At 51.1% G+C, this 13,092-nt stretch overlaps 2 protein-coding genes across 2 annotated transcripts; both read left to right on the top strand.

Annotated features, from left to right (window-relative positions):
* The first annotated feature begins 447 nt into the window (after window positions 1-447).
* Window positions 448-8,309, top strand: LOC123097739 (pentatricopeptide repeat-containing protein At1g62350). Its single transcript, XM_044519559.1, has 2 exons — window positions 448-846; window positions 7,822-8,309. The coding sequence occupies exons 1-2, from the start codon at window positions 511-513 to the stop codon at window positions 8,224-8,226; spliced, it is 741 nt and encodes a 246-aa protein (XP_044375494.1). The 5' UTR covers window positions 448-510; the 3' UTR covers window positions 8,227-8,309.
* Window positions 8,310-8,465: 156 nt separating this feature from the next.
* LOC123097738 (probable leucine-rich repeat receptor-like protein kinase IMK3) lies at window positions 8,466-12,524 on the top strand. Its single transcript, XM_044519557.1, has 2 exons — window positions 8,466-11,503; window positions 11,609-12,524. Exons 1-2 carry the CDS (start codon window positions 9,715-9,717, stop codon window positions 12,280-12,282), a joined length of 2,463 nt encoding a protein of 820 aa, XP_044375492.1. The 5' UTR covers window positions 8,466-9,714; the 3' UTR covers window positions 12,283-12,524.
* Window positions 12,525-13,092: the final 568 nt, after the last annotated feature.

The raw sequence follows: 13,092 nt of genomic DNA, 5'->3' as shown, positions 1-13,092 counted from the left end.
ATCGCCGTCGTGGACTCGCGAGGAGGCGAGGAGGTGAACGAGGAGGAGGCGAGGAGTAGGAGAGGGCGACGAGCCGCGGGACCAGATGGAGGGGCGGCCGGATGAGACTCGGTCGGTGCAGGGCGCCGCCGGTGGTTGTCGATCTAGGGATGGATGGATGGATGGATCGGGAGGGGTGGGGATTGGGGAGAGCGAGAGGGAGAGGCGGCTGCGGGGTATGAGAAACAGAGTGGAAAGGTGAGCAGACGAGTCGATTTAGGGTTTTCTTGTATATATACTAGGTGGCTAGTTTGATTGACAGGTGGGGTCCCGGGTATCCATGGAGGCTCCAGTTTGCCCCCCCCCGTCCGCTTCTCGGGTACCCACCCCGTTATACCCATGGGGAGATTTTGACCCCATCACCGCTTCTTAGCGGGTAATGCCCACGGATACCCGCCCTCACGAGGAAAATTGCCATTTTGAGTCTCACTCGCCTAAAAAAAACTACTCTGTCTCACAGGTCCCACCCAAATGCTTTCCCTTCTCCTCCCACGCCGCCACCACCGTCGCCTCCTCCAAACCCTACAACCGGCAGCCGCCGCCGCGGGTGAACTCCACCAGAGGTTGTGCTCTACTGCGGCGGCATCGAGCCCAAGCCTTTCGATATGGCGGCGGAAGAAGGAGATGGGGAAGGAAGGCCTCATGGCGGTCGCGCAGCTCAAGCGGCTCGCGGCGCTACCCCCTGCCGGAGGCCACCAGAGGCTGGTGGAGTACATGAAATTGCATGTGTCTCGGCTCCTCCGCACCGACCTCCTCGCCGTCCTCGCTGAACTGCTCCGCCAGGACCACGTCATCCTCTCCATGAAGGTACTGCTTCCACCCCCGACGAGTCTGCTCGCGTTTCTGTTTCTTTTGTGAATACATCTAGCTTGCTATTGCTTTTTCTCTAGTACTCTCGCCCTAATTGAGAGTTAAACAGATGATTATGCTGCTGTTTGGGGCAAATGGGTCCTATATGGGGTTGCAGTGGTGTTGATTGTCAAGTTATGTGCATATCGATGTAGGAAATTAGTGGTTCAGAACTTCAGATATGTTATCAACACCGAAATAGCTTTCAGTCTACAGTTCTTGGGTTGCATGAATGGGAATATGCGGTTTTTTTATCACGGACCATGATTCATAAAGCTGTTGTATGCAGAAATATATCATGCATATGTTTTATGTAGGATTATTTTTGCTGTTGGAGTTAGTAAGTGCTGAAATTCAATAGCTGTGCCTGTGATTCACTTCATAAGCTTTTGGTACTCTTGCCTGTCGCCAGGTGCTATTTGTGATATATGCTATCCAATGTAGTGAATTGGACCTCTGAAGTGTGGTCTTCATTTGAACATGCTTCTGTAGCATTGATGATTTTTAGGTTCTTTGTGCTTGTCTGTACCTGAACACTTAAACTCTTACCACTACCCCTCCCCCTCTCCCCTTGCTTCTGCCTAATGTAACGCCTACATGGAAGTTCACATTGAGATGATATCCTAGTCAATAGCAGAACAATTTGCATGAGTGGGAGGTTCACATCAGTCTTGAGATGCCTAATGTGGCGTGTATATGGAAGTTTGGATTCATGGGGTATCCTATCGATAACAAGACAATTTGAAGTAAACAGCATATTCAGGCCATGTGGTCTTAAATGGCATATACAGCTGAGTACGTCCTGTCAGTGGCAGAGCCAGGATTGAAACAAAGCCCGGGCCCAGATTTTTTTTTCTTCTGACCAATAATAACGCTTCAAATATTTAGTTTGGTAACTCTTCCAAATATTTAGATTGGTTATATTAGTAGATTCGCAGAAAGTTAATATAAAAGAATGTAGAAATTATCAATCATTACCTTTGCCCATGGAGGGAGACCAACATGCCTAAAGGTTCACCGTCCCGCTTTACCCCAAAGTGCTATGAATTTAAATTTACAAGAAACTCCATGTACAAGAATTGAGGTGTAAGCTCCTTGACGTCACTTGTATTTGATAGGCAGTTCCTATATTTGCTTTCAATGCTCTGAAAGAGGCGGTCTGCATGGTCAAATTTACCACCCTGGATAAACATATAAACTAATGTAGTACTTAGCTAATTTCGGGGCTTAAGAACATTGTACTCCCTCCGTTCCTAAATATAAGTATTTTTAGAGATTCCAATATGAACTACATACGGATGTATATAGACATAGTTTAGAGTGTAGATTCACTCATTTTGCTCCGTATGTAGTCCATATTGGAATCTCTAAAAAGACTTATATTTAGGAACGGAGGGAGTAATTGAGTTTGTGGTTGTGGTGCTGGAGGTAGCTCCTTTTGGTAGCTGATCTCTTAGCTAGAGCTGTTTGTTCTAGCGTTATGATCTATCTAGTTTAGCAGGTGATGTAAGGAGACTTTGTATGCACTGCTCATGGTTTCTGCTAATGGAAATCGGAGGAGACCCCTTTTGCTAAAGAAAAACTTAGCTAATTTGCTACAGTAGTATTTGTTGTTCAGTGAAAAGATATGCCATGAAAGAGTATACACACATCCTAAGCCAAACCAAGTTCATTAAGGATGATGATTTGCACCCATTTTGATAGTTGAGGATGTGATGTGAATGGTTTAGAGTTGAAAAGGGTGTTTTGTGGACCGGGGCTAAAATTGAGACGCACAAAATGCCTTGTTCCTTCCTTTTCTTCCCTACATCCTTTGAGGCATGCAACAATGCAGTTACAAAGTGATTGATACTGTTTATTTAGATTTCACATTTAGTGTTTTTTTTGAGAAATCAAAACGTGTGCGCGGGGGGGGGGGGGGGTACCACCTGAATATATTACTCAAAGTGTCCATTATGCCAAGAGAGTGATCTAGCTTATAAGGAAAACCGGATACTTTTTTTTGAACAAGTTAACCCCATTTATGAGGGAAACCGGGTTCAAAACCATACAAGTAAGAAGGGAAAAAAGAAAGACGAGAGAGAAAAATGGAGTTCATGACTAGGCACAACCCAGCCAACAGATATCACCAAAAGACACAAGAGATATGGGGTGTCGTCTAGGGTAGCACAATACCAAGACTTTGTGAGTTGCCGAGAGCACTCGCGTGCGTTATCCACACGCCGCGATAAATGAGCATCCACAATCAGTGAGTGCCATAGCATGGCCGCAGGCTCTGCCACAAAGGGCAAGAATTGGAGTAATGCAAGCCGAGAGAGCGCCGGCGAACATGAACCTTGACTGGGAGCTCTGCCACAGGAAATCAGAATGATTAGCAAGTTGGAGAGGCACCTTGCGCCAACTTTCAACAAAGATTAACCGATAGTACACCAAGAGCACGAAGCTCGCCGGAACACAACAGTCGCCATTGGAGGGAACTGCACAAGCACATCAACATGGAGTCGACGCCGAGGCACCACAAAGAGAAGTGGGCAAGGGGAGCAGTCATCGTCGTACAAGCGGAGGCAAGACGAGTAAAGGTGCACTCTAGATCACACCTCCAGGGAGGTTACGACACAGGGGAGCGACCCTGTGGTCGCTCAAATACAAGATCCGACCAGGGATTTCTCCCAGAGTACACCTAAACTCTACCAGATCGGGATCAATAAAGTGCCATCAGGTGGAAAATGGCACGAAGTTTCGCCGCCATCTCGGCCCGCAACAGCTAACCAACCATCGATTTCTCCCAATCCAGCTCAGCTGCCAATTGCATCAGGCAATGCTAGAATGGTCGCCCCCAGATCCAAGCTATTCCTACCGGCAGAACGAAGCCGACAAGCGTCTTGGCGTTGAGGGCGCCGACGAGGACCATCGGCAAAGCGTCCTTGGCTGGCAGGTAGGGCCATGAACGGCGGTATCCCAACGGGAGAACTGGGAGGCGGGGGCCACGACGCCACCTTTGTTGGCGTGCCATGAAGAGGCACGACGTCGACCAGATGTTGGGGTGGTGAAGCTGGCGAAGCAGAAGCATCTGGAGCGTCAACGTGGCCATACGGGGGCGCGCAGAGGTGGAGGAGGTCTTGAGCGGGGAGGGGAGGTAGAGCCGCACCATCGATGGTGACCACACAATTGAGGGTGGTCAGGTGTTGGGGGAGGGTGTGGATGCGGGAAGCGCGGTGCTATGCACGGGGACATGAGGCAAATCAGCACATCCGGCATGGGAACTGCCAAAGCAAGGGGATTCGCTGCCGGCTGAGATGTCACACGGGGACGACCGGCAGAACCAGCGGTCCGCGGCGAACGTGGATAGGAGACGAAGGGACTGACGCAATCAACACGGGATTCGGAGGCGATAGAGCTCGCCGCGCGTTGATGGAAGCAACGGGCACCAGTAGGTCGCTGAGGATGCAAGATGCGGCGAGGCACCTTGCAAAGATCTGCTTGCTAGCGACGGTGCAGGTGAGCAGGGGCACTGTTGGGCCAGGGAGCTGTAGCAGCGAGGTACGAGGTCGTAGGGCTCGCCCCTGATAGGGAGCCAGCAGGCGCCAAATCCTAGGATGGGGGTTGAAGGACATGGGCGAGGTTTGGATCTGAGGGGAGCGGTGGAATCTCTATGAGCAGTGCTTCACGAGGAAAATGAGTCCCGCCAGCCGCCATTGGGCTTTGCCCCGCGGCCGTGTGCCGACGGCGACGATGGGGCGGCCACGGCGGTTAGAGATGGGATTTCTGCCCGAGCCGCCTCAGGGAGACGATCGCCGGGGGGTGGAGGGTGGGGGTCTCGTCAGCTTCAAGCGATATTGTTCAGTATCTTCTTATTAACCCAATGGGGAGCTATTTACCATTTATATCAAGCATGTCTTGGTGTGGCGATCTCACCTCTCACTTGAACTTTGGGTTTTCATATATTGTACATCTAATGAAAACATATTCACCATTCCTTCACAATAAATTGTATTGGCTTTTGACATCCCAAACTTTGAATTTATTGGGGTTATGACTTTTGATTGTATATTTACATCTCACATAATTCAAGGATTTGGTGGTTTATTTTGGCAAACTAGTTTTTGTAATAGCCCAGGTTCCAAACTAGCGTAGACCTAACCCTACTAGGGTTGGCGACATACTATGGAAGTAACCTTTTTTTGTCAATTCAACAAATGGTTAACCCATGGTTAGTTTCCGTGGAACTCTTGCCCTTATATGTTGGTGGTGTTCTATTTCCCTAAGCAATATGAGATTATTGTCCTACACATGCCTTATTTAAAAGGGCCGGGTTATCACACCCACGCACCTTCAAAAGAACCGATGCCCGGTGCACCACCAACATACCCACCCTGGGAAAATGGCCATCTTCTTTCCCTCTTGGTACACAATCATGCATCCATGTGCCATATGCTGGTGCCCTAGATGTGCACGTGCCTGTGTAACCGTGAGTGTCCACTGTGATACAACTTCTGTAAAGTCCTGGAAACATACGAATGAAAGATTTGGTGCCTCCTAAGGTTGTTCGGCAATGATGTGGCTGACTCGGCCATGTTCTCTTTTTCCTGGTGCACGACATGCATTCACTGCTGTCTGTCCCTTTCCCACCTATGGCGTCTTGGTTGCAGACCCTAAATTTAACTTTGCCGGTGTGGGCTCGTTGTTTCACTTGTTGAGAGCAAGCATTAGTTAGTGTCCCTCTACCCGGAGGTGGATTTGTGGTCTATGGGGACATCTACACCCTATATGGGAAAAAAATTAGTAATTCAACAAAAAGTAAAAAATTCCTGAAAATATTTTTGAAATAAACTTGACCTTTTATTGTACTCGTGAGAAAAAATCCACAAAAAGAAAATCTCCCTTTGACTTCTTTTCAAAAAAGACAAATTTTTGGCTAAAATAGTGTGAATAGTGACCTATAATAGCAAATAAATTTTGTCTTTTTTGCTGTGAAGTCAACTTTTGTTTTTTTTTCGTGAAAATTTATATACTAGTGTAAAAGTAAGTCAAGTTTTTTGTCAAAATAGTTCGTACCTATTTTGACTTTTTATTAAAATATTAAAAAAAAATCCCCTTATAGGGTGCATATACAACCAGGAACACAAGTGTATTTCCCCCCTCTACCCCGCAGCTGTAGCATGCCTTCAGTTCTTGGAGCCTATATTAATTGTGCGGAGGGTTGTTATTGTGCCTCGGCAATCTAGTATTCTACACTTGGTAGTCTGGACACTGGTTGGTATTCTATCAGGAGCTACCCACCCATGGTGACCCTGCCACGGTGCTCTGCGCTTGCGGTACTCAAGCCATCTCCTAGAATCTCTCTTGGACTGGCCTTGTTGACGAGGTGCTGGAAGGTGGTGAAATAGTTGGACGCCTGTGTGTCCGTAAGTCCGGGATTCAGTCCCTTCAAGAATCTTCCGTTATTGTCTGCCTCAGTTGGGGTGTCAGCTCTCCCATGGCCGCCACTTTAGTAGTGGGCTAGTGGCTCAAGTACTCCGGAGTAACATCTTACTCTGGGTCAGAGCCTGGAACTCATCCCTCTCCGATTCCTTGTCTAGATTGGCTGAGTTCAGGAGGACCTAGCCTTCAACCTTTGAAGGATTGAAAGCCCCTTTGGATGCTGATAGTTGGCCAAAGGACATGCAAAGGAAGCTTAATGTAGCCAACTGCAATGGGCCAGGCTGTGTTCAAACTCAAATTAGCGGCACACCAGCTCAAAGGTGTGGCCTAAGACTAGTGGGGAACTTGCCGAATTTCACATACTGACGCAAAAGGCATCCTGTGGAATGAGTTCGCCAGTGCCTTGCATACCACGCAGTTCCCTGCGTGCATGCTGGATCTGAAGAGGGATGAGTTTCAGGCTGTAACCCGGGGAAAAGATGTCTGTATCGGAGTATGTGAGCTCAACTGGTGCGCTATGAGGGAGCTCCCATCACAACTGAGAGGGATAAGACAACAAGGTTCTTGAAGGGGTGGATCCCAGACTAAAGGAACGATTGGTCTCCTGTGATTTCCCTACCTTCCAGCACCTCGTTAACAAGGTCATCCTCAAGGGAGTTATTAAGCTGGAGGAGCACCACAGAAGGGTCACCATGGGGTGGGTAGCTCCCAACAGAAGACCAAATAACATCCAAGCTTCTAAGTTCGGAACATTAGACAACCGAGGCCCAACAACAATGCGCAGTCTCCTAGAGCTAAAGCGGGAGGTCATCACTCCAACACTACAGGGAAGGTGTGCTAGAGAGGCACTTTGCTAGTGCCGACCACAACAAGAGAAACGCAGGGCTCACGCCGGTGAAGTTCAATTTGGGCCTGCAAGCAGAAGGCCACAGGCAGGACTAGGACGCGGCATACTCCAGACACCAAGGAATGCAGATTGCACACCAGGACAAACAAGGCGTGGCCGAGTCAACCAAGCTATTGCTGAAGAACCTCAGGAGGCACAAGATGTTGCCCTTGGTATGTTTGTGGGACTCCACGTCTCCAGAGTCATTGAGCGTCAGGAAGCATTTTTGTCATTAAAAACCAAATCATTTCTACATAGCCAAAGCGACCAAAGTAAGGCATAAGCGACCAAATCATTTACTGATAGATGTTAAAATGCATATTTGATGCCTTGCCAATAGAATTATTATATTATCTATTCAGATCCTAATTCCTCAATCATAGAGAAGCTTAGCCCCTTTATTTCCATCCCATTTCCGGGGACAGGCTGAGCTATTTTAGTTGCGCAGTGTGCATTTCTGTTGCGAGAAGGGCGGCGTGCATTTATTGGACACGGTCTCGTCTCATTATTACCTTGGTTAGTAGGTGGATGTACCTGCAACCTAGAGCAGATTAGTGTAGAAGAAAAAAAATTATATTTGAACTTGCGTAGGCTCGTGTAAGATTAAACATTTTTGTGTTTTGCAGATATATGGCGTTGTGAGGAGAGAGATCTGGTATCGGCCAGATATGTACTTGTACCGAGACATGCTACATATGCTAGCTAGGAACAAGAAGGTTGACGAGACAAGGCAGGTCTGGGCAGATCTGAAGTCTGAAGGAGTGCTGTTTGATCAGCACACTTACGGTGATATCGTGCGAGTCTTCTGCGATGCCGGCTTGATTGACCTGGCAATGGAGTTCTATGAAGACATGAGGAGCTCCCCGGAGCCACCTCTCTCGTTGCCATTCCGGGTTATACTGAAAGGCCTGATCCCATATCCGGAGCTGAGGGAGAAGATAAAACAAGATTTTCTGGAACTTTTCCCTGATATGATTGTGTATGATCCCCCGGATAGCTTGTCCGATATAGACGACGAATTCAGATTTTGATCCAGTATAAATATTTGCATACTTTTATGCTTGAAGCTACTATGAAAGATCTACTGGAATGCTCACCTGCTGAGCTACCTTCATCTCTCTTGCCTTATGATGGATCGTACCATTCGTGAATCCTGTTAGTTCCTCATTTGATCCAAGAGCTGTGAAGCTACGGAGCGCAATAAGAACCTAAGAAGCCATTGGTTAGTCATGGTACCCTTGGCACTGACACGAACGAAGCTGTGATATTGTTTCGAGATGTAAACTTGTGATAGTGGCTAACGGCCATGGCCATTTCAACATCCTAGTGGTACTACTAGAATTAGAAGGAATCTCATCCAGCTCCGGCGTTCCCATCGAAACCGGGGGATGTGACTTGCTTGTCCTATCATTCTTGCTTTTCCGTTTCTGCCCAGAGCCAGAGCCAGATCCACACCCTCTGCGGTGCAGTGAGGCGCCGCTTTCAGTTACCCTTTCTAGTCATCTTTTGAACCCGTTGGATGCTGCATGCATAGGTATCAGCACCTGGCCGTTGGGAAGCACCGGCAGGGTCGAAGGCGCAGAGTGAAGTGAAGGATGGCCATGGGGACAGCGGGCACCAACCCCACGGCCATGGCCTCCTCCTGAGCCGTGCTCGTGCTGTGCACATTCCTCCAGTGGTGCACCACATGATGGTCCATCGAGTGGCTTGGTACGTTGACAAAAGCCTGGGCGCAAAGATCCAGCAAAATCTCTCCGGGCACGAAATGAATAAAATGATGGTGTCTCGTCCCGGTCTCGCCAAACCCGCCGTGCCGCGCGGCCGCTGACGCGGCGGGCCATGGCGGCAGTGGGGATCCACGTCCAGCGGCACGTCGCCGGCCGACACCCCCAGTGCCCCTTCCCCATGCACCCGTTTGCTGTCTGCCGCTCCCAAATCCCTCTTTACTGCCAATAAATTCACTCGCTGCTCTCGATGTATTAAAACCCCCGGCGCACGTGATCGCTGCTGCCGCCGGGGAGGGAGGGGAGAGATAGCCGTTGGCGTCGCAGGCAGGCAGGGTACGGCCCTGCTGCTGCACTGAATGGCATAGAGATTGGATTCTTTCCGGCCCTGCCCCTGGCCCGCACGCACCGTAGCGCCGGTCTGCCCCTCAGGCTGCACCGTAGCCGTAGGACTAGGAGGAGTACGAGCTGATTTAAATTAGTCTTGGTCGCTGCCGTGGCAGCGGCAGGAGCACGACGAGCTAGCCGTTGGTTAGCGCATCGCATCTGGATGCTTGAATCCCTTCTGTTAATTATATTCCCTCCTCTCACCGGCCGCTTTGCATATATAGAGTCCAGCACTATTGCTTTTCCTACCGCAGCATCAACTCGTCAAAAACAGCGCCTAGCTAGCGAGCTACTAGGTACGAGGATACAGATAGTGCAGCTGCATTGCATTGCATTGCATTGCGTTTCTTTTGGATTAGATCCTAGAGCTAGTAGTGCTAGAGCTTGCGTAGCTAGCTGTTAGTCCCAATGGGTGTGTGGAGGAGCAACCGGTGCAGTGTTGGGTCAAGAGGCGACATGCTCGCGCTGTCGCTGCTGGTCCTCCTGCTGCACGCGGCGTTGCCGGCGCGCGGGCAGGCGTCGTCGTCGTGGGACGGCGTGGTGATCGCGCAGGCGGACCTGCAGGGGCTGCAGGCCATCCGGCAGGCGCTGGTCGACCCGCGGGGGTTCCTGCGCGGCTGGAACGGCACGGGCCTCGGCGCCTGCTCCGGGGAGTGGGCCGGCGTCAAGTGCGCGCGCGGCAAGGTCGTCGCGCTGCAGCTGCCCTTCAAGGCCCTCGCCGGCGCGCTCTCCGACAAGGTCGGCCAGCTCACCGCGCTGCGCAAGCTCAGCATGCACGACAACGCGCTCGGCGGCCAGGTGCCGGCCGCCATCGGCTTCCTCCGCGACCTCCGCGGCCTCTACCTCTTCAACAACCGCTTCGCCGGCGCCGTGCCGCCGGCGCTCGGCGGGTGCGCCTTCCTCCAGACGCTCGACCTCAGCGGCAACTCGCTCTCCGGGACCATCCCTTCCTCTCTCGCCAATGCAACCAGGCTCTACAGGCTCGACCTCGCGCACAACAACCTCTCCGGTGCTGTGCCGGCCAGTCTCACCTCTCTCCGTTTCCTCGAGTCCCTTAGCCTCAACAATAACAATCTCAGCGGAGAGATGCCATCCACCATTGGTAATCTCCGGATGCTCCGTGATCTGTCTCTAAGCAGCAATCTGATCAGTGGCAGCATCCCTGATGGGATTGGGAACCTCTCAAGGCTCCAATTTCTGGACCTTTCTGACAATCTGTTAGGTGGTACCCTCCCTGCCTCACTCTGCAACGTTACCTCGTTGGTAGAGATCAAGCTCGATGGCAATAGCATTGGTGGTCACATTCCTGAAGCCATTGACGGGCTCAAGAACCTAACCAATCTGTCCCTGAGGAGTAATGCCCTCGTCGGGGAAATTCCGGCGGCGACCGGGAACCTCTCAAGGCTGTCGTTGCTCGACGTCTCCGAGAACAACCTCACAGGAGGGATTCCAGAGTCCCTGAGCAGCCTTGCCAACCTCAACTCTTTCAACGTGTCTTACAACAACCTCTCAGGCCCTGTGCCTATGGTTCTTTCCAACAGGTTCAATTCCAGCTCCTTCGTAGGAAACCTTCAGCTCTGTGGGTTCAATGGCTCGGACATTTGCACCTCCGCTTCTTCTCCGGCGACCATGGCGTCTCCACCGCTCCCTTTGTCGCAGCGGCCGACCCGGCGGCTCAACAGAAAGGAGCTCATCATTGCAGTCGGAGGCATCTGCTTGCTCTTCGGTCTCCTCTTCTGCTGCGTCTTCATCTTCTGGAGGAAAGATAAGAAGGACAGCGCGCCTTCCCAGAAGGGCACCAAGGGCACGGCAACCAAGGATGCCGGGAAGCCTGGCACGGTCGCTGGCAAGGGAAGTGACGCCGGCGGGGACGGCGGTGGCAAGCTAGTCCACTTCGACGGCCCCCTCTCGTTCACGGCGGATGACCTGCTTTGCGCCACCGCGGAGATCCTGGGGAAGAGCACGTACGGGACGGTGTACAAGGCGACCATGGAGGACGGCAGCTACGTGGCGGTGAAGCGGCTCCGGGAGAAGATCGCCAAGAGCAGCAAGGAGTTCGAGGTGGAGGTGAACGCGCTCGGCAAGCTCCGGCACCCCAACCTCCTCTCCCTCAGGGCCTACTACCATGGGCCTAAGGGCGAGAAGCTCCTTGTGTTCGACTTCATGACCAAAGGCAACCTCGCCTCTTTCCTCCATGGTAACCACATTTCTTCGGTGCTCTCTTACTACTCCATTAGCTTTGGCTTGTTTCATTCTGTGTGCTGACCACAACTCTGCAATGCCCACTGTTCTTGCACTGCAGCTCGCGCGCCGGACAGCCCACCAGTGAGCTGGCCGACGAGGATGAACATCGCCGTGGGCGTGGCGCGGGGGCTGCACCACCTGCACACCGATGCAAGCATGGTGCACGGCAACCTGACGAGCAGCAACATCCTCCTGGACGAGGACAACAACGCCAAGATCGCCGACTGCGGCCTGCCGCGCCTCATGAGCGCCGCGGCCAACAACAACGTGGTCGCCGCGGCGGGCGCGCTCGGCTACCGCGCGCCCGAGCTCTCCAAGCTGAAGAAGGCCAACACCAAGACCGACATCTACAGCCTGGGCATGATCATGCTCGAGCTCCTCACCGGCAAGTCGCCAGGGGACACGACCAACGGGCTCGACCTGCCGCAGTGGGTGGCCTCCGTCGTCGAGGAGGAGTGGACCAACGAGGTGTTCGACCTTGAGCTCATGAAGGACGCGGCCACGGGCTCGGAGACTGGCGAGGAGCTCGTGAAGACGCTAAAGCTCGCATTGCATTGTGTCGATCCTTCGCCCGTGGCACGGCCCGAGGCGCAGCAGGTACTGCGGCAGCTCGAGCAGATCAGGCCCTCGATCGCGATCTCCGCTACCTCGTCCTTCACCGGCGAGCCAAGCAATACTACTGCGACCGCCACTACCATCACCGATGACACAAGATCCACCACCACAGAGTAGTCAGCCTCTTGCAGACTGAAAGAAAATTCCAGCTCTTAGTTACTTCAGACTATTAATAAGTAGACTCCAGAGTCTATTTTTCAGTCTGTATATAGAGTTCTTAGAGGGCAGCAGAATTTTGGTACCCGTGTCATTCTTTCATTCCTAAATTCATTTGTATCTGGCAGAAGCACTCCTTGTTATCAGAAGATGATTCGGGAGTGCTGGCCTTTTTTACACTTTCAATGAACCTTAGTGCTTCAGTACTTGTCTGAACCCTCAAAGGGATGCCATTCGACTCCTTGAAAGCAATACATCGTTTGATTTACTATGGATCCTTTTAACAGTTGCGCTTTAGTCATGAAGAGCAAGGTAACATGGCATGCCTTGGTACTTTTTTCCATTTTTGAAAAGGTGCGCTTTATTACTTATAAAAGTATTACACCGGGCCTCTGCATAACTAAGATGTACAAAGCCAAACAAGGTTCTCTTACAAAAATGAAAAATAAAAAGACGAAATACAAAGAAACATGTAGAGTCCATATAACGCCTAAAGTGGAGGGGGGCAATCCTAAGATCATGCTGCCACCCATGTTGGGTAAAAGTATCACTCGCTGTAGCCTCCAATCGTGTACACACCTTCGTAAACAGGTCTCGATTCTCCACGCTTTGTAGAAAGGACCATAAACGAAGAGTCCCGGTACATCTGTAGATAACCTGCAACAGAGAAGTACTTTTATCATTAAAAACCTTATCATTTCTACATAGCCAAAGCGATCAAATAATGGCAAGCGCTCCCACCCTGAGAAGAGTTCTAAACATGTGATCAAT

The sequence above is a fragment of the Triticum aestivum genome, chromosome 4D (assembly GCF_018294505.1).
Source record: "Triticum aestivum cultivar Chinese Spring chromosome 4D, IWGSC CS RefSeq v2.1, whole genome shotgun sequence".
Lineage (NCBI taxonomy): Eukaryota > Viridiplantae > Streptophyta > Magnoliopsida > Poales > Poaceae > Triticum > Triticum aestivum.
Note: the sequence above shows the minus strand (reverse complement) of the source record. Positions and strands in the feature narration are given on the sequence as shown.